A 27,075-nucleotide genomic window follows, 5' to 3' on the forward strand; every position below is an offset into this window, starting at 1 on the left:
CTCGACAACATTTTTTCGCACTTGGTGCGTATTCGGTTACCACAACAATCAAGCATTGCCGCCACCGCCAGGACACTGGAAACAAAAATCCTTAAAATATATGGTTTATATGGGTCTTTATTTAATTCTAAAACTCTCATAAGAGGTGGGGTTTTTTCAAGGGGTTATCTTGAAAAGAATTGCCTAATTTTGGAGGAAACTATATAAGATTAAATGAAGCCCAAGATGTTATAATATATTTTAGTATGTGGTTAGTTTATGATACTATATTGTAAATAGAAAAATAATAATAAAAAGGTAAAATAAAGAAAAATATGGTATCATAAGTTTATACCGATCTTAAAATGGTATATCCTGATGTGAGCTATGAGTTCTTTCAAAAGAGATACACATAATACCTATATGAGATGTAACTAAAGGATATATTTAAAAAATCTCTACAGTTTTCATTTAAAAATAGCTATATAAAAACACCAATAACTTCTGCCATTATATACTTCTGTCATTATTATTTTCTCTAGGTGTATAGATCCCGCTCCAACCGTTTCCCACTGCCGTTTTTTAATAACCGAAGCCCTGCCGCTGATTTAGCCGGGAAGTGTTATCTCACTCAGTTCATCGGGAAGCGCGGTTCGACTTTGACTTTAACTTTTGGTTTTGGTTTCGGTTTCGGTTCTGGCTTTTGGCCTTTTGCCAGGTTGCCAGGCTTTGGGGCTATAAGAGGCAGTAGACAGAAGGCAGGAGCAGGTTGCAAGAGGCACAATCGTATCCTGTGCCTGTCAGCACATTTGCTGTTGCAATTATCGCAAGTAGCGTGCGTGCAAATTACCGTTATTAGGTGCGATCGTGCAAAAATATCATCAAGAAAATATATCCGAAAGATACCTCAGTTTTCAACTTTATCCAAAAAATCCCCAAAAAGGTTTCACTTCGCTTTCATTTCATTTAATTTCCTTTCATTTCATTCATCCTTTTACCGAAAGTGACAATTTCCGCTCTGCGATCCATTCGAAAGATACTTCTTCACCAAAAAACCAGAGGAACACCCATAAAAAGTCAAATTAATGTGATGTGACAAATAGATATAGATCTCTCTCAAGATCGTGCCAGTTCGGAGCTGACAGATTTCACGCTTACGATATCGCATCCTTAAAAAAAATAAACCAACAATATCGGACTTAACTGTAACTGTAGCTTGCCAACCGATCCCGTCCATCACGTTTTACACTTGTCCGGATCGTACGTGATCGGATTTATTATTTCTTATTCCGATCCGAGGGTTCAGAGGTCAGAAGTGTGTCCCAGTAGCTGATCCCGTCCTCCAGTAGCTGGTGTTTTGAATTCCAATTAGTGTTAATGAACAGTAAGCACATAAAATATATAATTAATTGTGTTTACGACAGATAAGACTTTGACAAAAAAAAATCCCAAAGGAACGAGGATGCAAGCTGCATCTTTGGAAAGAGTTCTAGGAAAGTAGAAGAGATTTGGTTCATATTTATAAATATGTATAATAAATTTAATATTTGTCTATATTTATTTCCATTTGGACAACTTCAGGATTATGGATTGAGAAACCCCTTGGAAATATTCGAAAAAATAAATAGTGATATTAAGGTAGGGATATTAAAAGAGATTTTTACTTCATGTGCTTATCACAGAATGATCCTGATCGGATATAAATTGGCAGATATGTGATAATCGGAAATGAGCCAACTAGGAAGATTTGAAAAACCCTCAATTTTATGTTTTATTTTATTAATAAAACAATATGTAAGGAATATTTATAACTAGGAAAGGAGGTACTTGATGTACTGGTCTCAGAATGATACACTATAGAATGATACTATCTTGTAATGTATAAAATGTAGTCTTATTGGAATCATGTAATACTGTGTCTACGAAAAATAGAGGTCGCTCCCAAAAATAGGTTTATTTTAAAAATCAATCCTTAAAACCAATATAAAAGTTTTGTTGTAAAGACAAATTTTTAATAAAAATGTTGTATGAAACGGAAAAAGATCGGCTTAAAACAAAGCCATGGTAATTGATATTTTTCTATAACCTTTAGACTTCAAGAACTATTTTTATTTCAGGTTTATATAAACTTTCCCGATTTTGTAACTATTTGGTTTATGTTTTTTTTATTTTCTATATATTACTATATATTCTGTATTAGTTTTTATTTATGTTTGATGTATTTAAGATCATGTACTAAACCAGAAACTTCTTACATATGTTACCTAGTTACCTGCATGTGCCTATAAAATATAGAACAAACCGGCTACCGTACTCCAGTATTTTCATCCCCTATATCCTCTCTATCTTACGATCCTTACAAGAATCCTGTAATAAAGAACTCTGACCTGCAGATGTCGCTAGAGTGCCCCGGCCAATTGGAAAAATTCCAAAACACATTTTTATGATCATCGGCAGAGGGCGCTGCGCTGCCACCCTCCGATTGGCCCTCAGCATGGCACCTGACAACCCTGCAGGTCCTTTTCAAAAGGATTATCAGGATTACCTGCCAGACCAGCACATTCCTCGTCTCATGCACTTTAATTAATCATTCGTATTCCGCGGCTAATTAAAATGCTACCAAAACATTTTTTCCCTTGATTTTTTTTTGTTTCTGTGGGGGTGTGATTGAAGCAAATTGAACAGAGGCTCCCAGAAAAAAGGGTTCGTCCTTATTTTCTGGAGAGAGGAGGCGTGCAGGTGATGACGCAAACGATTTTCATTCAGAATATTAGAAATGCATTAAGGATTTCCACAGCTTTTAAAAACCAATTAAAATGGAAAATGGTTTTGAGTTTTTTTGTTTCGATTTTTCTGGGGCTCCTCCTATAAATTCTGATCTTGTTCTGACAGCTGCTTTCGGCGGACTCCTCCTTTTGGGTTAATCAAGGTTTTATGCATTTATTGGCCCAATCTCGTTACGCTGCCCCTCACTAACGGTACTCCCCTGGCCTGCAACAAAGTTTCCCTTTTTTTTGCAAAAAAATATTCGTCAGTTTCTGTTTCGTTTACAGAACAATTTTTTTTACACATTTATGAATGCTTTAAAAAAAGGAGGGGGAACCAGCATAAAAAATTCAGAGTCACAAGTTAATGAGGAATGATTCCTACACTAAGAAAAAAAGTGGTTAATTCTGGTTCTTCATAGGATTTGTTAGGAGTTCGATACTATTTAAGAAATATGTTTGAAGAAAATTCTATAGAAATGATTATATTAAATAAGAAGTAAGAAGTAAATAGACTAAATTTATGGATTTTAGTTTTAAATACATACATAATTTTTAACATTTTTTTTAAATTTATTTTTAGAATATATTTTTTTATGCAAATGAAATTATATGCTTTATATAATCTTGAGAAGTTCATGCTTTTGTAATTGGTAGCTACCCTTTATTTACAATTTTTCAAACCAATTTATTTTAATGATTTTTAAATTCAGATTTCTCTTAATATTTTATTTTAGTGTAGCGCCTTTTTCTAAATTTTTTTTTTTGCAAAAAAACCAAGACTTTGTCTGGATATATGCAGACTACAACTTTGATTCCGACGAATACTGTCAATATCAATGTCAAGGCGGCGTCGCCAGTTTCGTGACGAAGCCCATGCAAATTATTTTCTCTTTTTTTGTTTACTTCTTAATGATTCTTTATTTATGATTGTTTTTTTTTTTGTGTCCCCCCTTTTATTAAAGTATTCATGATGCAGCACACACTTGTGGGATTTGTCTGTCGCGGGCCTGTCGATATTATTATTGTTCTGGAGCTTATGGTAATATCGGCGGCACTGATCGGAAGCACGTGTCAAATGTGGCTGAATAATAACAACAACTGAATGTATGTAAAGTTCCCTCAAGGACACCCGACAGTCTGGGAAATATATCCCAAAAAAAAATTAAATGAATAAATAAAAGTGAAAAGTGCTTAGTGTCGTCTTTGGATTTCGTTTTCTTTCACATGATGGATTGCATTTTATATCAAGTTCCATAATGAATTTCATTTCCCCCCCCAACTCTGTTCTTTTATAAAATTTTTTTTTTTTTGCTTTCAATGCAAACGACATCTACAAAAGTGGAAGTGCATTCAAGTCCTTGGTCCTTCGTCCTCCGTCTCTTCTCTTTTTTTTTGCCCATGACAAGGATCTTGGAGATCTGAGATTTAAGACTCGATTTTCCCAAAACGCAAACGCAGAAAGGAAAAATATTGTAGTAAAAGTAAAAGACGAGACAGCCAAAGGACAAAAGGACTTTGTGTAGGGGTGGAAAGAGACGGCCTTATTGGGGTGTGAAAGAGAGGGTCACATTGGTAGAGTAGGTATGAGGAGTAGGAGTAGGAGAAGGAGGCACCCACAGGCATACAAAACGAAAGGGAGGATCGTTTCAGGATCACTTGTAAAAAGGGCACAAGGACTCCGGGGGTCAGGTAGAAAACAGGGGTTGCTATTGCTGCCTCTGTTGCTGTTGCTGCCTCTGCTGGCACTGCCTCTGCCGGCGCAGAGCTCACTTCGGGGGTATTTAAGGCCCCTAGCCAGGACGAGAATTATCATTACGGAATCTGATTCCAAACAGTCAACAAGCAACAGTCCAGCTAGCAAGCAAAAACATCTCGCAAGGATTACCATGACGAGCATTTGCAACAGCAACACCAACTACCAGCAGCAGCAGCAACACTTCATGATGCTGCAACAGCAACAGCAGCAGCTCTTCAGCCAGCAGCAACATCAGCTGATCGCCCCCAAGATGCCGCTGGGCAACAGCCAACTGCAGAACATGCAGACCCCCTCCAACGTCGGCCCGATGATGGCCAAGAAGAAGTACAACTACAACACGATGCCGTACGGCGAGCAACTGCCATCGGTGGCCAGGCGGAATGCCCGGGAGCGCAATCGCGTCAAGCAGGTCAACAATGGATTCGTCAATCTCCGTCAGCATCTGCCCCAGAGTGTGATCAATTCCCTCTCGAACGGTGGACGCGGCGCCAGCAAGAAGCTCTCCAAGGTGGACACTCTTCGGATCGCCGTCGAGTACATCCGTGGCCTGCAGGACATGCTGGATGATGGCACTGGCTCGGCCCCCGTCCGTTCCATCTACAACTCAGCCGATGAGAGCAGCAACGATGGCAGCTACCACGATCAGGACTACAGCGACAGCCTGGAGAGCGGCAGCCCCCAGCACCATCAGTTCGTGGCCCATCATTCCTACCACTCTGCCTCGCCCACTCCGTCCTACTCCGGCTCGGACATTTCCGGTTCCGGTTATGTCAAGCAGGAACTGCCCGATCATCGCAACCTGAAGTTCGAGTCCTTCGACAGCTTCAGCGACGAGCAGCCCGACGACGAGGAGCTCCTCGACTACATCTCGTCCTGGCAGGAACAGTGAAAACCCCAAACCCCTCAAAAACAAAACCACCAAAAACTTGTACAAATTGTAAATAACAAAAAATTGTTGCCTTAGTGAGTGAGTGAGACAGAAAGACAGTGAGAGAAAGAGAGATAGATCCTCTAATATTTTTTTTTTCAAAACCCTAATTTAAGAAATGGAAGACAATGATATAAAACAAATTTTTTTCATAGTTCTAAGTTTGTTGTAAGCATGGAAGACACTAAACTAACTATTTTTAAGGACCCATTATTGATATGCAATAATAAAAAAACAAATATCAAAACATAATTTACTACATTTGGTTTTTATTGAATTTTTAAATTTCAGGAAAATCTTTTTACAGGAAAACAACAAAAAAGTTAAAAAGGTTTCTTATAAAAAGCAATATAGCTTTCTATAGGTTTCTTATAAAAAGCAATATAGCTTTGAAAATATTTATTCCTTAAATTTCACAAAGGAATCTCTAAAAGGAAATTCTAAAAAAAATTACTATAAATAATAAACCAAAAATGATCTTTACATTGAAAAAATATAATGCATATGAAGTCCTTATAGATCTTAAAATTCTATTAAGATCTGTAAAGATTCTAGAATGTATCTTAGTCTTAAAACTACCCAACTATTGGAGAATTTAAAACAAAATATCGATTGGGAAACGAACTTTTCATATAAAAACTGGTATTCAAAAATGGCTACAAAACATATTTCAAATTCTATCCATAATAACTAAAAGGTAAATATGAAATCTCCTATACGTATATAATAAAAATGTAAATGTAAAAAAGAAAGCATAACTGAATAGAACAGAAGAATCATTCCTCAGAATCAAGCTCATCAACATAATATATTGATATTCCTAATTTCATATTGATATTTTATTCAAAATTCCATACCCCAGAAGCCCTAAAACTTGGGTAAGAACTGTCCTTTAAAACCCCAAACAACCGATCGCGTTGGCGCCTTTTTTCAAAAGTCCTAGCCATCTTATCACAAAATCTACAAAAAAATTAGACCAAAAATACTTAACAATTCAAGTGCATTTAACCCTCGAGATCATAAACCAGGGACCTAGACCCTAGAAGTGTTGCCTAGCAATTAGAGGAAAGCTGCAGGAATGACTCAGACTTGCAACAGGAGGAGGCAGGAATAATAACCATGACAACCCACAAGGAGCGGAACTTAACACCCGACCGGAAACAACAAGGAATTTGAAAAAATTATTCGTATGTAGTTATATATTCGTATACCCCGGCGAGACTTAATTTCGAAATGCATTGTTAATGGCGCGTAAATTGGCCGTGAGCCTTAAAAAGCGGAAATAGGCAGTCACGGCTGAGAGGACGAAGTGGACTGGATGGCAGGCAGGACTGGGCGCAGGCAGGATCGATCCACGTGTCTGGGGTGCGCCAGCGCTTTTTATTATTTTGTTTTTATTTTCTGGCCCAAGACCAAAACCAAGCCCAAGCCCAATGCCAAGACCAAGACCCATGAAATGCACTTCCGCTACCCCCTTGTTAAAAAATAAAAATAATTTAAATTTAAGGAAAACTAACAACTAGCAACCCCCAATTGGTGGACGAAGTTTTTCAGGCGTGTGCCGCTGCCGGCAGGATGATGATATGCAGGAATGTTGTCTAGTAGCTGGGAGGCGGGCAGGGAGGGGACACGCCCTCGATATGCAAATTGTGCTGGACACGTGCAAAAGGATCTCGATCGAGAGAGGAAATTAAGCGCACAAGGATCGCTGACCCCGCCCCGTCAGGACAAAGATCTTAGACGAACAGGAAGCATATCGTCTTGCCAAAAAAAAAAAAAAATACCAATATTTTTCCTCAAAAATTATAAAGAGAAGAAGAACAAGAAAGAGAAGATGAGAAAGAAGAAGAAGAAAAAGGAAGTTGGGAAGAGTAGGAAGGATATGTGGCAGTTGTAGGTAGTCTGAGCCAGAAGGACAATGCGAAATGTGATTGTATGTCAGCTTAAGATAAAACCAGGAAACGAACGTCTCGTCTTTTTGGCATTGTTACCGGATATCAAGAGAAGCTTAAGGATGCCCTGGACCTGGGATGCTGGACCTGTCCGGTGCCTTAGGTGTCAAAATACGGGGCTAAGCCAATGTCCTTTAATAGGCTAGCACTGGAATTTTATGCAATCTTAGCTCAGACCTGAATCATATATCCCATAGCTATTATATTATATATATGGATCATGTCTTTCGTCTCTACTGATCCTTGAGTCCTGATCCCGTATCTCAAATGTCATTGGAGCAATTGCAATAAATTCAGTGAGGCAGCCAGCCAGGAAGTAACTTCTTTTGTGCGCCACTTTAGTCCTTGTCGCAGGAAGTGCGTATTTGTTTTGCATCTCCTTTTTAGACGAAGGATATGCTAAAGTATCCTCTGGTGATTCGGTCTCGTTTATTTATTTTCGTAGATGTGCGCCCCTTGAGGAAATACGAGCTGCGATGTTATTCTATCATGTCGCAATTCAAAGGAAAAGACAACACAGCCCAGAGCCCATAGGCCAGAGACTAGAGGCCCAAGGACATGGGCCAGAGGGCACTTGTCCTGTCAGATGTCCCACTACATGTACTTGTACTTGTAAATCCTTAATGGTAGGATGGTAAAATGTATTTTGTAGTTTGAGTTATGTGACTTTATGACGGCGTCGCCGTCGCGACTCGTGATCGCTTCACTGCCCAAGATTTATGATCCATGTGTCAAAATAGGAGAGCGCATGTTTCTGCCAAGGATAGTCGCTGTATAGAGTCCTTAAAGTGCTCTATTGGTAAACTCTCAAAACCTCTTGTCAAATTTCGCACTTAACCAGGCGTCAAGTGGCCAGTGGACTCTACTACTTACTCTTCCTGGTAGCTTCTTAACGAGGCGACACCGAGTGGTAGCCGTCGGAAGGACCTCCAATCCTCCAATTGAGTTGTCCACGAGTTATACGAGAAGCGATCAAGTGTTTTGGATACCAGGAAGGGTATAATATCCTCATAGGAACTGCTGGCAAAATATTTGTAGCCCTAAAATAACAAGGAAGTGTTTCTTTTCAAAAGAATTCATTTTATGAGAAAGTGTCTTTAAAAACCTAGAGTCTAAACTCTGGGCCTTGAAAAATCCCCAAAAAACTCTCTGCATGATCTACTATCCTTAATATCCACCTGAAGATCTCTTAAACAAACCAATCAAACTGATATGCCTCTAAGAATACAACTCATTTGGCCTGTCATCTCCACAGGACTCCTCTCTCTGCCTGTCTGATTAGCTAACAGCAGGACATGTATTCCCTGGGGGATCATCAGAGTCTGAATATCCTACCCCTTATCTTATCCTTGAAAAACCCCCCCGGAAAATTCCAACTCTGATCTAGTTCTGTATTGATTTCTACGCTACATTTAGCACAGTGTGAACTGACGGTAGTTAAATGACTTTACAGTGCAGTTTCTTTTCCAACTTCCAACTCAAAGGATAAAAGGATACGTGATCGGGAGTTTGACTTGATTGTTGACATGATGGAAATGATTGGAGAGAGAAACTAACCGCAAAATCAACAATACAACACAAGGCACACGTGTCCGTTTTCGATTCCCTCATGTATCTACAATTTTTTTTGAAAGAGACTGAGTTTTTTTTTTGAAAGAAACTATGCAGGTCCTTGGGCTCCATAAACTATCAGAGGCAATCAATGTCAGTGAGTTTTTAGAGCGAGCAAAAGCCAGATTCAGATCCAGCCAGTATCCTATCTCTATAGGGACAATGCCGCGATTCGGATGAAAAGACTTCGCTGGAATATCCTGTGGCCCATTGTCCTCGCATGAAAAGTGATTTCTATGATTTCACGACATTGCGTTTCACTTTACACTCGCCGATCGATAGAAATTGTTGTTCATTGATGCGTTTCTCGAATCACAACTTTGTATAAAAGGGATCCCTTTTTGATGGATCTCCCCCGCATCTTCTACATAGATCCCCAAAAAAAAAAATAATAAATAAGAGAGTCAAGAAATACATAAAAGTATGCGGGATACTCGCTAATTCCAGCAGGACATTCTACGCAGGACATTAGCATTGAGCGTGTCCGATGCGTAGGTGTTTGTACACCGCTGGGCGTGGCAAATCCTCTACCTGTTCTCCCTTTTTTTTTCGTCTGTGATTTTTGGGAAACTTTCGGGTTTAAAGTCTGGTGGAAATTTGCGAAAACGAAACAAGTGAAAAGTGCGTGAAAAACCCCGGAAATCGAACACGTGTTTGCCGTTAAAGGCGCGACAATGTCATGGATATTTACTTTTCAAATTTGTACATATACATATATATCTCGAAAAAGAGGTATATTGTGGGTGGATATGTTTCAGCCTTTAAGCCCAGTTAAGTCGGCTTTAAGAGACTTGGACTTAATGTACATAAACATGATTATCATTGAGCATTGAGGGCAGGGATCTGTCCCGAGGTCTACCTTCCAAGGTAGCTGATGCTGCAAACTAAGGTAATCCATTCAAAAATATGGGATTTAATAGGGAAATATTTTATAATGGGTAAAGGACTTTATAGAGACTGTAAGAAGTTCTATTATTTACTATACATAGGAGTACTTTAATATATAGTGCCATTCTATATACTTTCTCCCCATACTCCCCCTTTAAAATCAAAAATCATATACCTTTCTGGTCATTTAGTTTTCTTCCGCCTGAGTGACCCTACCTCTGGGAACTGGCTCTGCAAATCTCTAAAGACAATCGCTGCAGAAAAGATACACCGACTAACCCAAAAGATTTACTAAAAAATCGCATCAAAAATCATAAAAATCAGATCAGATCTGGAAAGGAAAAGACAAAGGGCAGGCAGGCGAAGAAACCACAGAAATTGCGACGAACGCGCGGGGTCAACCATGGAGTTCAAGTCTCGGCGAGGTTTGAGGTTAACAATTATTTTGTTTTTTGTAGATCTTCAAAGCAAAGTCACCGACCGCATAAACCAAAGGCCAAAGGAAAAAATGTCAACCACAAGACTGTGGTTCTGGATCGATCCAACCGATCTAGATGGATACTCGCCATTCATCGGCAGGATAATGATCCTGATGATGACATTGGCCATTCTAGTCGAACCTTTGAAGTTGAACCGATTTTTTTGGCTTGTAGTTTTTGTGTTTGTTTGTCTATTTTTTTTTGCGTACTGCCTCCTACGATGCGATAATCGATTTATCAAAAAACACACAAAAAAACCTCCCAAAGAAATGCGCTTTGCAAAAGCAAAAGTATTGTATGAGAAATCCAGAAAGCAGGCCGCCAAGAAAGGCGGCAATTTTTAATGCACATTGAGGTGCATTAAGACGTGAAATTGTCACCATTGTTTGGGCCATTGTCCGGCCGGCAAAGGCCCACAATCCGTACAAAATTCAACAGCAACAGCAAAGAGAGCATCGGAAGGTATGCGGATCGAAGCGAATCGGCCAGTACTATCCAACCAGGACCAGTATCGGTACCAGTCGGAGGTCCTATTCTTTCTTTTTTTTTTGGAGCGGCGTTGACAGTATCGAAAGCCATAAGAATAGGCCAGGATTCCCGCTCTGGTTCTGAATTCTACGGGCTCGCATTTTATGCAACCGAATTTTCTGTGGACCGCATGCCACACCCACAAGTTCCAGCAATGAAAAGGATCCAGGAGGAAAGGAAAAAAAGGGAAAAAGACTCGGAAAACTGGGCGTCTACACTTTAACACCCAAAAAGGAAAAAAAGAGCAAATTCCCAGGCAGAATGCACGTGTACAGATACATCTATGAATGCAAAAAGATACATTTTGTTGAAGAAAACAGAGGCTTTTCTTTATACAAATACTCATAAAAATCTAGAAAATTATACAAGAAGACAAACCTTTAAAACTAATTTTAAAAAACTAAAAGATATTACTACCAAACTAACCAAAAAATAATTATTTCTAATTAAGACCCCAAAAACGTAGACACGTGTTTTCCTAAAATGCGGGACTATCTTATCACTAACATGCAAGTGACAAACCTCTCTCTCTCTCAAAACTAATCGTTAAAAATCTTGTTTTTTTCTGGGAATTTGTTACCTTTGCAATTGATATCTAGAAGATATCCCGTATCTTGTAGATGCAATTACCTTAAACAGCAGGCGTTCTAGAAACCCTCAGCACAGCATGTAGTTTAAGGCCCACACTGGAATCGATTGCAAAATAAGAATTCAAGCACACGCTCCAATATATAAGAGGAGTTTGCTTTAGTTTTAAAAAGGAATATAAATTTTATTTTTTTTTTGTAGTTTTTAGGTAGGTAGTGGTTAGAAAATTAATGACTACCAATGCCGGATCTAAGTCGCCGAGGATCAAAGCGTTCTTCATTAAACGGCCAAGGCGTGAACAATTATTGGACCAAACATTTGGGTCAAACACCGGTAACACCCCAGATTCTACTATTTTGTTTTTCAACTATTCCGATCCGTATAACCTGCTTCCGCCAATTTAGAAAATTCAATTCAGAGCAAAATATATATAGCCCAGCAGGCTGTCGTTTTAATTGAGGTCCGAGTTCGAGGAGTTCGTGGAAAAACAAGTGCACCTTCGCGGCATTTTCATTGAGTATCTCCTATTAGGATTCGAGGCTACCTTTTCTCAATTTTTTTTTCTTATTTTATTTAATTCTTTTTCAATTCGATTCGATACAGTTTGGCCGGCAGGAGGAGGCGTGACAGGGAAAGTCAGTGAGACGGCGCTAAGAGCAAAAACACTTTGCATAGCCTGCCGACCAGAACCGATCGAAAATGGGGAAAGCTAACAAAGCATATCGAATTATTTATACGCTTCATGAAGGAAGGATATATTTTTAATCATTAATATAATTAAAGAGGATAATACAGGTTGATTCCTAGAGCTAGACGCAAATATTTGAAGCAAAAAGAGGAAGTCTTTCTAGAGTCTTGAGGAAAACAGAGCTTATAGAATTTCTTAGGAATTGTACAAATTTAAAGGTACAATAATATATTTTAGGATATTATTTAAACTAAAATAAAATAGAAAATCTAAAAGCCGTCTACCCCCAAATAAATAAAGTCAAAGGTTAATGCCAGTAGTCAGTAATCAGTGAGTACTCTCGAAAACCCCTTCTACCACAACTCAAAAACCAATTGAGAAAAAAAAAAATCGAAAAATCAACACCGAATCGGACAACTTGTTAACTCCTCCTCGTCGCTTAGCTATCTGACAGATTGACGGCTCGACGAAAGTATCTACCAGATACACACTTTCAAGCAATAAGACGAAGACGGAGTTGTGAAAGAGTTTCGAAGTTGGAACCTTCGTGGCTATCGTGACGTGTAATTGACAATTGACAGGCAACACGTGCTCTCAGACCTGTCATCGCCAACAAATTTAGATATTCCAATAGACCTAAGACACTACCTATGGAACTAGTCCGTCAAGTGGTTTTTAAGTCATACGGAATGTCTGGAAAAATTAAAAATATACATATTAGAAAACAACCACCTTTTTTTGGGGGAAAAAATACCTAAAACCTGTAACTAGAGGCCAGGAAACGGAAGTAAATTGGAAAAAAAATAATTATCAGGTTATAATAATTCCCAACGAAATGGTGTTAAAACTCGAAGGAAAAACACAAAAAAATTATCGAAATAAAGGATCGTGAGGGCGGGTGTGAAAGGAGCTCGCGCACAGGATATGCGCTTTCGGGCCTCAAATTGAGTTGTTTCCTGCCATTTAAATTGCACACTCACGGATCCTGGCCTCACGGATCCTGGCGTGGCAAATATGATTACTAACACTGATAATTTTTGTGTCAAATTGTAAAAGTCCTGGCTTAAGGGTACCACAACCATAAAAGGACTCCCTCGCTAGCACACTCTCTCTCTCGCATTTCACACATCGTCTAAAATTTCTGTCGAAAAAATACTCGTAATTGGAGATTTCCAACACCTTTCTTTCCAAAATAATTAATTTTCTTTTTGGGGAGATTTTGAAGGCGACATGCGCATCGAATGGGCTTAACAGCTTTCTCCAGATATACATATATATATTTTTTTCACTTCATTTTATTTAATTTTAGGAGATGGACATGGCCCTGACGTAATGGGCTTATATCCACCGATCACCGATCAGCACGCGCGCCGCCTATTTGTACAATTTTTTTTTTTTTGGCCAGGAGGAGAGTGAGTTTTCACAAATCCAACTGGCTAATTATTGCATCTACTAGAAACTCTTCGAAAACGTAGAATGATGCGCAATTTTGGGATAATCCTGGGCAAGGAGTTCTCCAGACACTATCTGTCGGTAATCAGTTGGCGTTGGAAGGATATCTTTCTTAGGGTTTTTTCCTTAATTAGTAGTATTTAGGTTTTTAAATTCAAAATTTATAGACAATAGATTATAAAAAAAACATAGAGATAAAATAAATAATAGAGAATAATCCTGAGAATATTATATATAATATTTTGATCAGAAAGATAAAGAAGTTATGCAAATATTAGGGTTTTACTTGAAAAGTATTTAAGGAAATGTTGGTATATGTATATTTGAAAATATTTGAAAAGAGAGTATACTAAAATGGAAGTAAACAAATTTTGAACTTAATTTAACTTTAAAAATATAAATATAAAATAAAATAAATAATATTTAACAGCCTTTTCTAGAGACAGTTTATTTTCTTCTACTCTCATGATCTATTCTAAAGATATTCTTGATAAATCCCTATCTCTTTTTTTAAATTTTTTTTTAAAGAAATACGATTCATTTCAGTAGCCAAAAATCTTCTCAGAAACAAAGAATTGATCGCCTCACTCCTTCTTAAAATTATTTGCGGTTCTTAAGGGGAATTCTTAAACGTTTTTTTTTGTTTTTGGCACCGCACACGGCGTTTTTGGCAGTCGCCACCGCAATCACGCCTCAATTGTCCGAACAGATCCCCAAGGACTAATATATATATACCCATCCTGGCAGATGCACGGCGCAAGGACAATAAAAGTGCCACTGCCAACGGATCCTTAACTCGAATCGCCGGCCCGGACAATGAGAACTCAATAACAATTGACGAACGCCCAACGAAATCGTGGCAAATGAATTGAATGGCCATCGAATTGAGTTGCATTGAATTGAGAATCGAATGATGTTTGCTGGAAAAGCCCAAGGAACACCAAGAAGACCTTCTTGGTCTTCTATGCCCAATAATAGAGATACAAAATTGTCAAGCAAACAAATAAGATGTCACGCATCGGAAAAACGCGACCAGCCGAGATCTACAGAATAGACCACCAATGAGGAGGAGTGAGAGTTCGAATCCAGCATTACCTTTTTATATTTTTGTAGATTTTTTTTGCTAGCTATCCTGGCTATCCTTTTGTTTGAAATGTGTACGCGCGGGGGTCTTCAACTCTATATAGAGGTCTGTATATAGATATTTTGGTTTGGCAATGCGGTCAAAACATTGTCCATGAAAACAATGCCGGTCGATGGTCGGATGGGTATTCTCGGGACCGCCCAGGCTGACAAATACCTTGAAATGAGCAACGAATATGCCAAAGCGAGTCCTTAACTGTTATTAGCATGCTGGGCCAGGGGATAAGCCCCTAACTGTGAGCCTAGAACAAAACTAAACAGTCTTTAATTGTCGCAAACAAATCGAACTGTGTGTGTGTGTCTCTCTCTCCTTTTTTTTTCCGGCCAAAATATTTATACACAATTAGCGAAACTGGCACGAGTTTCTATGCAAAAACATCTGCAGACATTTCGAGACCCACACCTGGTGCAGTTACCCCTAGAATTTTGACTCATCGGGGACTTGTTGCGGTCAGTCACGGGTATCTCCCGGGAGGCCCGCCAGGGTCCCGTCCTTCAACTCGTACCAGCATCTCCAAAGTCATCAGAAATTCTGCTGCAGAAACACGAGCCAGTCGCATGCCAAACAAAACTGATCAAAAAATCTAAAAATATATATTTTTATGCTGGTACTGTTTAAATAAAAAATTCCAGGTAATGTCAAACGATCTTCTTCCTGTTTGAAAATCCTTCATCTACTGGGAATCGGAACTACTGTGTTTTAAATCTCAACTCTTCCGATTTTCTAGTGAAATATTTTGACATTTCTTTCCTCCCATTCACTTGATTTTGTGGTCAAGAGAATGCAAAACAAATAAACTCAATCCTTTCCTTTAAGTTTTCTTTGGAATTCGTATCGTATTTGTTCAGGGGGCTGTGCCCACTTAAGTGGTTTATGCATTGTTCTGGGGATAAAGGATTCCGATTCTCAGTCTGATTCCGATTCCCAACTGTCGCCAATAAAAATTTGCAACTAATTTTCCTTTTTCTGGCTGCCTTTTTTTCAGACTCTCAGCTTCCGCGCATGCGCAGACAAAAAGCTCGTTAGTTGGTGATTTTATTTTTGATTTGTGGCGGCATATTTTGCATACATCAGTTTATATTGGAATGAGAACAGCAAGTGGCCTTAAAACGAGGGGAGATTGTAGGGTTTTTATAAAAAAAAAATATTAAAGGAAAAAATAAGAAAGTTACTTTAAAGAAGTTCCTGAAATAAACTCATTTACTGCTATAGTCTTTAGCCTCTTTAATATTCCCTAATATATCTTCCTCCAAACATTTCTTTTAAAGATCAAAGACCATACTTTCCCCTGCCTGAAACATAAAAAAAATTACCTTACTAAACCCCTCGACAGGACCTCGCAATCAAACCAACCTGAGGACCAATCAACACTGCAAGCCCGGCACTCGAAAATTATTTCACAATCAATTTAGTTCGGCGGCATTTTGCCATCTAATTATAATCGGAAAGAAAAAAAAAGAAATCGAAATGGATCTAAGAAGCCGACTAACTAAAGGGACTAAAAAATTAAAATAGAAATGCAGATCATCGGGGAGATGGTGATGCTCTAATTAAAATTGAAATGAAGTGCCCGGAATGCAGGGAAGCGCATAAGAAGGTCCTTTCACAGGTATAAGAGATCTAGGGATATAGGGATCTCGGGGATCTCGACCTCTAAAGTAAGGCAATAAATTCTCAGTCCCTGACCTTTAAGGGTGGTCCTCACTTGGCACGTTCGTTTGCTCCGGCTTATGGAATGGAAGAAAAGTATATTCCTAAGCTATTACAATAAAAAACGTATTTCCATTATTATTCTCTTTTTTTTCCCTAAACTATATTTTCTTGATGGCGAAAATTCTCGAGATCACAGGCCACACACGTTTCTGGGAAGAATACAGGACTGTGGAAAAGGATTAGCATGATTCTGGCAGAGTAACTCGTATTATGATTTCTACTTTTTATTACTATTGTTATTATTATTGTTATGGCCAGCACGAATGGTCAGGACAATGGCCAAAAGTGTGAGGTCTCAGGTATGTGGCTTAAAAAACAATGGCATATGCGCCACTTTCCCCATTGAAGTGCAATTGCGCGTATTAATCGATTCGTAAGCGAATCGAAAAAATATATAATATCACCAGACCAGAAAAATAAAACTCAAAAGACCTCTATAGAGAGAGGTCCGAGGAACGCCCTGTGTTATTGTTATTACAGCTGCGATTAATTAAGCAAACAAATCGAGACTATATCGCGAGAGGGCTATATACGGTAGCTGTAAAAACAAATAACCCCAGGCCAGGCAACACGATCAGTTCGGGCTTCGATTCGATTCCATTTCATTACGATTCGATCTTTCAGCCATTCGTGCCAGTGCGTTTTGGCCTAATTAATTGCCAATCATAAAGGCGGTGGCAATACGAATGCGAAATGCGAAATGTGTTGCAACGCGAGTGCAACGAGCTCGTAAACTGAATCAGCTTTAAATGCCACATTGCCCCAAGTAGTGGCCTGGCCGCAAGTTCCAATTATTCAAGTTTGCGCCTCGAAGGGAAGGTCGTCGCTTTTATGGGAAATGTGTGTGTTTGGCAATTAATTAAATTAAGTTTTCAGCGAAAAGGCCAAAGGCGTGAAGCAACAAGCATAGCTCTTTTCATTTTCATCAACAATTTTTTTAACGAATATATAATACTCTCTATAGGTTAATATTACTTAACAATAGACTAGAAACACAGATCTTAAATATTTCTACCAAAAAAAACCTATCAAAGCTAACAAAGATAGATATCTTGATAATTCTAGTAAAAATGACCCTAAAAATCTAATACAAATTGGTTTATTAGTCTATTAGTTATAAAAATATAAATATTTATGATATAATATTTCCTTTAGTTAGTAACCCGATACCCTTTTAAAATTAATTCCCAGACAGCATCATTTCCAAGTAAAAACCCACAAAACTCTTAAAATACCCAAAAGCCTCAGCCAAACTTCACAGGAAGTGTTCGAACGAACACTCGCTCTCTATCGACTCGGACTCGGGTCTCGTCAACATTAACAACAAACAGCGATAACATTTTAATTGCACTGATCGGTTTGATCTGTTGATCTTTCTGATCTTACTGATCCCAGATCTGGTCATCTTGTGATCTTCTTCTGGCCAGTTTGTTAATGTCTTTTGGCAGCCGGAGCAGGAGCAGGAGCAGGAGCTCGGCAGTATCGAAATCTCATCGAATCGTATTGGATTGGATTGGATTGGCAAACGGCTATCAACTGGCATCGTGTTAAGAGGCTCTAATAAAGTTGCTCGTTGGATCGTTTTCCCTTTATCCCGCCCCACCGGACTTACACACCGAACTCCACTCCACTCCACTCTACTCCATCGGATCGAGCCCATCGATCTGTTGCAATTATTTATCGGCCAGAATATCTTACATCATCTTATGGCCACTCACCCCACCACAATCGGTACGATGATGATGATAATGAAATCAACAGTCAGTGCAAACACTTGGCTAATCTTACATTTCGCCTCTTTACGGCATGACTTCATCATTATATATATGCTTCTTTTTTTTTTTTTTTGTTAAATTCAAGTGCGGCAACATGAGAAATCGATTTAAAGCCGCCTCTTCTAGAGCTCGGGACATTCGTTCATTCATATCTCTGACGTCTACAAGCAAGTTTATCTGCCGGCAATGAGCTTGGGGATAAGTCATTCAGATAGTAGATTCTGGTCCAGATTGTGCTGGTTAGTGCCAACAGCCACAAAAAAAAGGCGGTTGACTATCGCATCTCCAGAGTGTCCATCAGATAGGGGACAAGTTCGATGAGATTGCGGCCAAGAAGCTCGATCGGATTATCAAAAAACTAACTCAAAGAGTCACAAAACCATAAAAATGGACACTCGAACAAGTCTATTACAATTCTAATTAATAATTTATCATTTGAGGATGGGAAAGTCGATATCATTTCAAGATGTATATGTTTTAATCAATTTTTTAATATTATAAATAGTTTCAAAGTCATAAAGTATAGTGTATACCTGTAGGACCAACGGACAACTACTTCTATTTCTTTAAAAAGAAAGCTGCCCAGATCCGAGCCCCCTAGATCCCTAGATCACATCTCAGATCCAACCCCTAGATACGAACTAGTAATCATTTAATGCGAAAAGCTTCTCAACTAATCTCCAGAAAAAGTATATCTTTACAAGACCTCTGTGACATCGGAAAATCTTCCATAATTATGTTCCCTATTCCTTATCGCGATGGTAGCTCAGGCATACCTGTAGAAATACTCCAGAGAGAGTCCCTAGAGGACCAACAGCACGTGTAATTTGCAACTCCCTAGGGCACTATGATCTCTGGCAATGACGATCCGGACACATATGAGTGAACCGAGTTTTGCATAAACATTAAGGCACATTAGTGACGGCACTTCATTAAAACATATTTTTGGCTACCTGGCAAGCTGTTTGCGAACAAAGGCTCTTACATGATCGATGGTGCTGCAGAGATATAGAGGATATATGTGCTGGATGACTCAATCATTGGGCAATGATCTCTGGGCCGGACATGTCTAGTTCTTAAGGGACACACGTGTGTGCTAATTACCAGTCAGATCCAGTCTGCCAATCACACACACGTGTGCCAATCACACACGTGTGTGCTAGAGAAGATGATCAAGATGCCAAAAATGCAAATGTATGCAGGCTGGATGGATGGCCAGAAAGGTATTAACGGAACTCTGTACCAGTCCATATCCCATACCCCATATCCCACATCCATATCAATCTCATATGCATATGCGATTCGGAATTCAGGATTCAGGAGAGAGAGACTGCAATCAAAAATCAATTCATAACCATTTGCAAGGTGCAGACATCGGCAGGCGACAGAGAAAGAGAAAAAAAGAAAGACCATACTACTGGCCATACTACTGACCACAACTGGCACTGGGGGATTCAATCAAATTTGTTATAAAACTGTGAAAGTCTGCGACAGCGATCGGAAACAGGACTCAAAGTCAAAAGACAGGGTCTCTTATGGGTATCCACATAAGATATCGATTTGCATGCGATCGGGGGCTAACATTATGCAAAAGATTGAAGCGCTCATTGCTTTGCATACAAACCCACAAAGTACCGCCGCAATCTTGCAAGTCTTTAGAGTCTCCAGAGTCTCAACCACCAATTTCCCATTCTGAAAATCCAAAATCTGAATCTGCAACTGAATCTGAATCAGAGTCCCCAAGACCAAGACCAAGACGGCTGGTATCATTGGCCGGCGATCTGGCTGAACGATCGACTCACGCACTGATCGACAGCGGGACACAATTCAATCATTTCGAAAGACGAGGTCGCTTGATCTTTAGCGCTAGATTAAACGATCAGCGGAGACAGCCACCGAGAGACACTGGACATTCGGCTCCATCCTACGATCGGCGGCTTGGAACCGGACTTTTGTACTTGTTTTTGCTTCCTCAGCAGCTCATAAGATCGGCACTGTCTTTCCTTTTACCCTTTTTTTTCAAAGGGTCTTGTATGGTTTTTAAGAGGTTTGTTACGATCTGGTAAGTCTTTAATGTCTGATTGTTTAATGATTTTTAAGAGGTCTATATCTAAGTAATATTGGTATTGGATTTCTTTGAAGTTAATAATCAAATAAAAAGGGAGGGATATGATATATTATAAAGTAATATAGCTTCAGCACTTTGTGTGGCTTATTTTACATAAAATTATTACATCAACTATGCACTATTAAAAATTTAAATCTTATTTTAATAATCTCTTTTTTAAGTTATAGAAGCACTTCCTGAATTAATATCATCCTTGTCCGTCTGTACCTTAATTAATAATCTATTGACTTTCTTTAGAAGCTCTTAAGATCAAACTTTATTAAAAACTTTAATATCTAAAAACCCTCTTCTATAAGACCTTTAAAAGAGGGTATTTAATATTCAACTTTTGCCTAAAAAATAATAGCCTTCCTCTCATTTTTTGTGGTAACGTGTGTAGGTTGATCTCGACTGGACTGTTGGTTGGCTCCTCCGATGGATGGATCGATCGTGGGCCCAGCAAATTATTTCACTTGCGCCAAGTTGTATCGATCTGCTGGTGGTCTGAAAGTACAACTTGATTTCTGTTTCCTCTCCCATACTGGCAGTTTGATTTGTTTAAATTTAATTATGCGTCGATCCTGTGATCCTGCGATTGCTGCGTAGGTAGATGTCTTTCTGGAAAAAGGCCCCAAAAAAAAAAAAAGAGAAACAGAAAGGATGTCAGCGAATACAGGTGAAATTATGATGGTTGTATGGCGATCTCTGTGTGTCCGATTTGGTTCCTTTGATTTGATTATCATTCGTCGACGTGCCGATCGACAAACCACCAAATGATGATCGATGCCAATGGGATCTTTATCCTTTTTTTTTTTGGTTGTCTTTGTATTTTTGTTAACAATTTCCCGTGGCCTGTTTTGGGGGCAGAGGCATTTACATTTTGTAGTCTCGTTTGCTTTGTATGAGAACGTATGAAGCGATCAATCAAAAATGCAAACCTCAGAACGAAAACGATCGATGGATGGTATGAGGTCGATGAGAGGATCGCACGATCGCACTGCCTACATATTGTGGCAATTTCAAAGAACTTCCCCACAAGCACACACATATGTGACAGAAGACAAAATAGTTTATGAGCATTTGATGTGAGCAATGTGATAAACTACAACCTCATTTCATTGTATACATACAGGATATATATAGTATAGTATATGTATGCGATATGCATGCATTCATGATCCATAATCCAAGATCCAGAGCCAAGATCCCCACGAATGATGTACAGTTTGTTAGAATTTGAATTGTGCGGAGCGCATCGTAAATTGTCGCTGAAGATCACTGAAGCTGGACGATGGGTTCAATGCATCATATATATATGCATATACTGTATATGAATGTAGGCTCCCCAATTTCAATATTAAAATCCCAATAGATCACATATTGATGACACAAATTTCAATCATTTATTTGTCATTTCCGTTTGGACTTAAATCCAAATGCAATGTAAACCACTTGGTTATGCAAATAGATGACTAGATAGATAGTGTCAACGTGGGTATATCTCAATTCTTAGAGGTATACCAGGTCAACTACAAGAGAAGATTATCACACCCGCACTTTGGGTTATGGCAACAAAAATTCACTTGAACATAGACAGTATGTTTGAAGAAGATTTGGCGCGAGGTTTACGATGAGTTTTATGATACCAATCTTTCAATCAGCGGGGGTGGGCCCAATATACTATATATATATATATATATCTCTGTTTTCTGAGATCCACTGATATCGTGATGACCCGTCGGTACGGTGGGTTACTTCGGCGGAACTGTTTGCACTCCGCCGTCTCTTTTATTATGTAAATATGTGGATTCGGGAATGGTATCGGGAGTCGGGAATCGGTTAAGTGACTGCGTGGGTGTTGTGAACTTGCATAACTGTGTCAGCGATCCGGCTTCGGCCGGTGTGTCAACATTAACTCTATATGGTCCCAAGTCCGGCCCGAGAATGTCAACATTTGCCGAGTGTGTCAAACGAGCGCCCGTCGATCAATACCGGGCAAATTTAAATCAATAATTCCACATGCCTGGCACGCGATAAGGTACTACAAAATGAAAAAAAAATTAAAAAAAAGAAACCACATGCCACATCCCACATGCCCCATGCCACGGGCGGCAGGCTACACTTCACTCTCCTCCACACAAGATTCTAGACATGACACATCATTATCATTAGCCTGCTGCCATATATCAAAATTCTGGGCAGAAGTTCCACTCGCCCTCACCTCAAAAATCTGCTCCAAAGTCCACTCCAGTACAAATATCCTTGGGGCTATAGACAATTGCTCTCTGTGGCAGGGACGTAAGGATCCCGCAACCCGTGAACCTGGAGCCTTAGAAGATTTCCGAGAAGGTGTGCTCCTTGCAACGCTTCCAGTCTTCCAGTTTTTTGGCCCAAAAACGATTGAGCGATTATTATTTATGAATAATAATACTGCCACATCTAATGCAGCTGGCGATCGTAATTGAAATGATGATCTATAAGGAATATTTTTATTTTGGGAGGATACAGTGGTTGGTGGATTATTTTAAAAGTCTGGTTATATGGAGAGGTTATATGGTTAAGAGGTTTAAGGTTTTATTTTAATAATATATTTGAAATATCCTATAGCTTTAATTGTATCTAGTATCTTCTTCTATGTCCGAAATCTCTCCGAATTAGTATCTCTTCTCTGAATATCATTGACAAAATCGTTGAAATTCCCCCCCAAAAACATAGAACCTCAGGTTGTGGATTTTTATAGCCCCCTTCACGCCCACTGTGCCGCCTTTTTTTAGCCATACATATATAATATATCTTAGTATCCCAGCCAACACAGCATGTAGTCGCCTGAAGCTAGTTGGAGTACATCATCCAGATCAAGCCATTGTGGCTTCTTTCGGCTGCAAAAGATCAGTCTATCATCATCACTGTGCCTGGGATTGTTGGTGGCGGCGTCTTGTGGCTACAAAAACAAAAAAATAATAATAAAAACAACAAAACAGCGGCGACATCAACCGCCGAACCACTGAACCACCCGAACCGAACCATGGAACCACCGAACAGCAGTGAAAACTCTGTCAGACAGTTTGTAAACAGTTTTCAAACCGCATCGCGATAAAGTGGCCCCAGGATCCCCCAAACCCATCCTTCTGTCTCATACCTGCCAGCCTTTTGTTGTTGGCCAGAAAGTAAACTGGCTTTAAGCCTAAGACGACGCGTCGACTTAGATGATGATGATGGGTCGGAACTGAGACCGAGACCGAGAGCGAGACCGATACCGAGGCTGCTGTCTGGCCATTTCAGAAACTGTGTCCGACATTTGCACCATTATAACTTTATCGCTTTTGGACAGATTGTTGGCATGACGGGGGCTGTTGCTGTCCAGGTTAAGATCCGGAGCTGTAGCTGAAGCTAGAGAGGATGTACATCTTAAGGATAGGCATTCAGAGTGAGTGATGTACCTGTTGCTGCTGCTGCTGATGCTGCTGATGCTGCCACGACGTTGATGATCATAAAGGCTTAATAGCATTAGGCTGCTGATCTTCTTCAGAGTAGTGTGTAGTAGATCTTGAGGGCTGGGGGATGTCAATAAAAATTACCCACTGTGCTGGATCCTCCTGCTCCTCCTCTAGCTCCTTTGCTCTTTCGGTCTTGAGTCTTTTATCTGCTGCTGTGACTATATCGATCTACAATTTCCAATCTTCAAAGCTACTTGTAATTGCTGCTGTGCAGGATTATTAACTTTGGTATATGGTATGGTATGGTATGGCATGGTATGGGAATGGGCTTTTGCATTTTGGCCCTGATCTGCTCTGCGGCAGCTCTTTAAAAAGCCATTTAAACTTACAAGCTTGTTAAGCTTGCCCCAAATCCTGAAGTGGCTTCTGCTTTTGCTTTTGCTTTTGCAGCACTGTGCTTTGGTGCATTTTGCCTTCATTTCACCATTGGGGGCATGCCGTTTAATGCAATTTCACGTCGCTTTTTATCGCCGCCTAAGTAGCCACTAAACGGCAGCTCTTTAATCTCAACGACTTGGCGCGTAAGCCAAAAACCACAAGCAGGCAAGTACAATACAACAAAAAAATTGAACTTTCTTTGGGGATCGAACTTGGGCTTTAACTCCATCTCCGGCAGACGCGCCCACCTTGTTAAGCGTTAAGGACACAAAGGAGAGAGAACTGGTCAGAAACGATCTGGAACCTTTAACGAGGCGCTCCGATCTCCGATCTGAGATGGTTTTATTTTTAGTTAACGCTAAATTGAACCGTGCGATTCAGGTCTGGGTACGAGCTTGGGTACGGGATCGGTTAGTAATTGCGGATTAAATGCATCGGCGAGCTCATCAGATCGCTAACCGTGGCGGGATCTGATTAAGAATATTTCAATTAGCTCGGTTATGAGCCAGGTTGCCACCTTCATATCCATCAATGTTCGGATCGATCCACCAGCCCGAAAACTTTCCTTCCAAGCGTAAAATAAAGAAAGTTTCCATGTACTTTGTTATGCATTTTTTTTTTACTGGTTTTTATGTTTTTGTTTTTTGTTGAGTCTTTTGATTGATTCCATTGGAATACCTTTCGGCATGCTAATTAAGTCACTTGGATGGGAGATGCAAAAAAAAAAAGTGAAGAAGGAGAAATATTCGGTTAACAAGGAGCGATTAAGTGGGCGGGATCTTGGCCGGATTTAGGCCTGGCTTTGATCACAGTAAGCGATTTTAATTGATTAACTTTCCATTTAATCTAGAGAGGTAACCGGCAACAGGATGTGGCATGTTGCATGTCCTTCAGCCTCAGGCCAGGCTACTGTTGATGATGATTGCTCTCCGATGTTACGTATATATAAGTATTTTTAGTTATATACATACGTATGTCTGTCGTTGATGAGACAAAATTATGCCATAAATGCCAAGGTAAAAACTGAATCCCAAATAAGTATTTCAAGCTTTAAGGCAAGATCATCTCGTAATATTCACACAAAAAGAAAATATATAAGAAATAGTGCATAAATAAATAGACCTAAATAGTTATCTATTATCCTAAGAAAGGATATTATTCTATTTGTTCAAGAAATATTTATTTTTATCTTAAAAGCTATCCCTTTTTTTCTTGTGCATTTATAGCTTTAATGTCTGCTCTATATCATAATCCCAACAGAGGCAATCAAGCCATCAAAATATCGCTGCAACCGAAAAACACTTTCATTAAACTAAATTTTTATTGTGGCACCACCACCAGCACCACTACCAAAAAAATATTTATAAAAGTAGTATGGGAATGATGGGTATATGGATCGGGATCTTGGAATCGGGATCGGCGTCATTTTCATTTATGGCCGATTTCTGTCTGGCCAGATACGATTCACTATAAAAGTTTGACCCAGTTTCCCGCGCTTGTTGTTATCATCATCATATTATTTCCCTTTTTCAGCGTTCCAGCGTGTTGTGGCTTTCAAGCCAAAATTGCTACAAATTACACAGTTTTCGGGGCGCAAAAGTGTGCCGCATGCGTGACATGGACTGTTGCAGTCGCAGTGGCAGTGGCAGTGGCAGTGGCAGCTTCAACTTTTTCCCCCATGTTTTGCAATTAAGTTGGCCCGATGCAGCAGATTAAAGTAAATAATATCTGATGGTAGTGCCATGCGTCCGCTGCCCCACAATAACTCATAAACTGTAATCACTTAGGTCGCTCGCCAGGCACCCGGCCGCGAAACTAGTTATCCTTATCGCACCCAAGGTCCCCCCACTGCCAAAACACCTGAAGAAAATTGGGTAAAAACAAGAAAGGAAAGCTAACTTCGGGCGGAGCCGAAGTTGATATACCCTTGCAGTTAGAACCGGATATATAGCAAACATCGGATATAGTTGGCCGATCCTTATGATTACATCATAATAAAACCAATAAATTACAATAAAAAATATAAAAAAAAAGTCCCAAGCTCCTATCTTCAAAAATACGAAAGTTGGTATTTCTACCAAAAAACATTTCCGATCGTTCAGTTATATGGCAGCTATAGGATATAGTCGGCCGATCCTAATGAAATTTGGTAGGTTAGATCAACTGGCCAAAAATATAATCTGTATTAAGTTTCAGCTTTCTATCTTCAAAAACACGAAAGTTGGGTCATTTCCGATCGTTCAGTTATATGGCAGCTATAGGATGTAGTCGGCTGATCCTTATGAAATTTAGCATGTCGTAATAGTTTGCCAAAAATAGCTCTCGTGTTAAATTTGAACTCTTTAACTCTAAAAACACCAAAGTTATACCATTTCCGATCAATCAGTTATATGGCAGCTATAGGATATAGTCGGCCGATCCGGGCCGTTCCGACTTATATACTGCGTGCAAAGGAAAGAAGGGTGTGTGCAAAGTTTCAAGACGATAGCTTCAAAACTGAGAGACTAGTTCGCGTAGAAACGGACAGACAGACAGACGGACAGACAGACGGACAGACGGACAGACGGACAGACGGACAGACGGACATGCTCATATTAACTCAGGAGGTGATCCTGATCAAGAATATATATACTTTATAGGGTCGGAGATGTCTCCTTCACAGCGTTGCACACTTTTGGACAAAATTATAATACCCTCTGCAAGGGTATAAAAATCATGAAATCTTTACAATATTTAGTTTACTAAATACTATATACTTTATATATTTACCATGATACTATCCTATCCTATCTATCTATAGACATATTCTTATAATAATTATAATTTTCAACTAAATATTTTAGG

General features: G+C 39.4%; 1 protein-coding gene across 1 annotated transcript; it reads left to right on the forward strand.

Annotated features, from left to right (window-relative positions):
- Positions 1 to 4,572: 4,572 nt before the first annotated feature.
- l(1)sc (lethal of scute) lies at positions 4,573 to 5,683 on the forward strand. Its single transcript, XM_017251064.3, has one exon. The coding sequence runs from the start codon at positions 4,634 to 4,636 to the stop codon at positions 5,390 to 5,392; it is 759 nt and encodes a 252-aa protein (XP_017106553.2). The 5' UTR covers positions 4,573 to 4,633; the 3' UTR covers positions 5,393 to 5,683.
- The last annotated feature ends 21,392 nt before the right edge of the window (positions 5,684 to 27,075 follow it).

Source organism: Drosophila bipectinata, chromosome XL (genome assembly GCF_030179905.1).
Source record: "Drosophila bipectinata strain 14024-0381.07 chromosome XL, DbipHiC1v2, whole genome shotgun sequence".
Lineage (NCBI taxonomy): Eukaryota > Metazoa > Arthropoda > Insecta > Diptera > Drosophilidae > Drosophila > Drosophila bipectinata.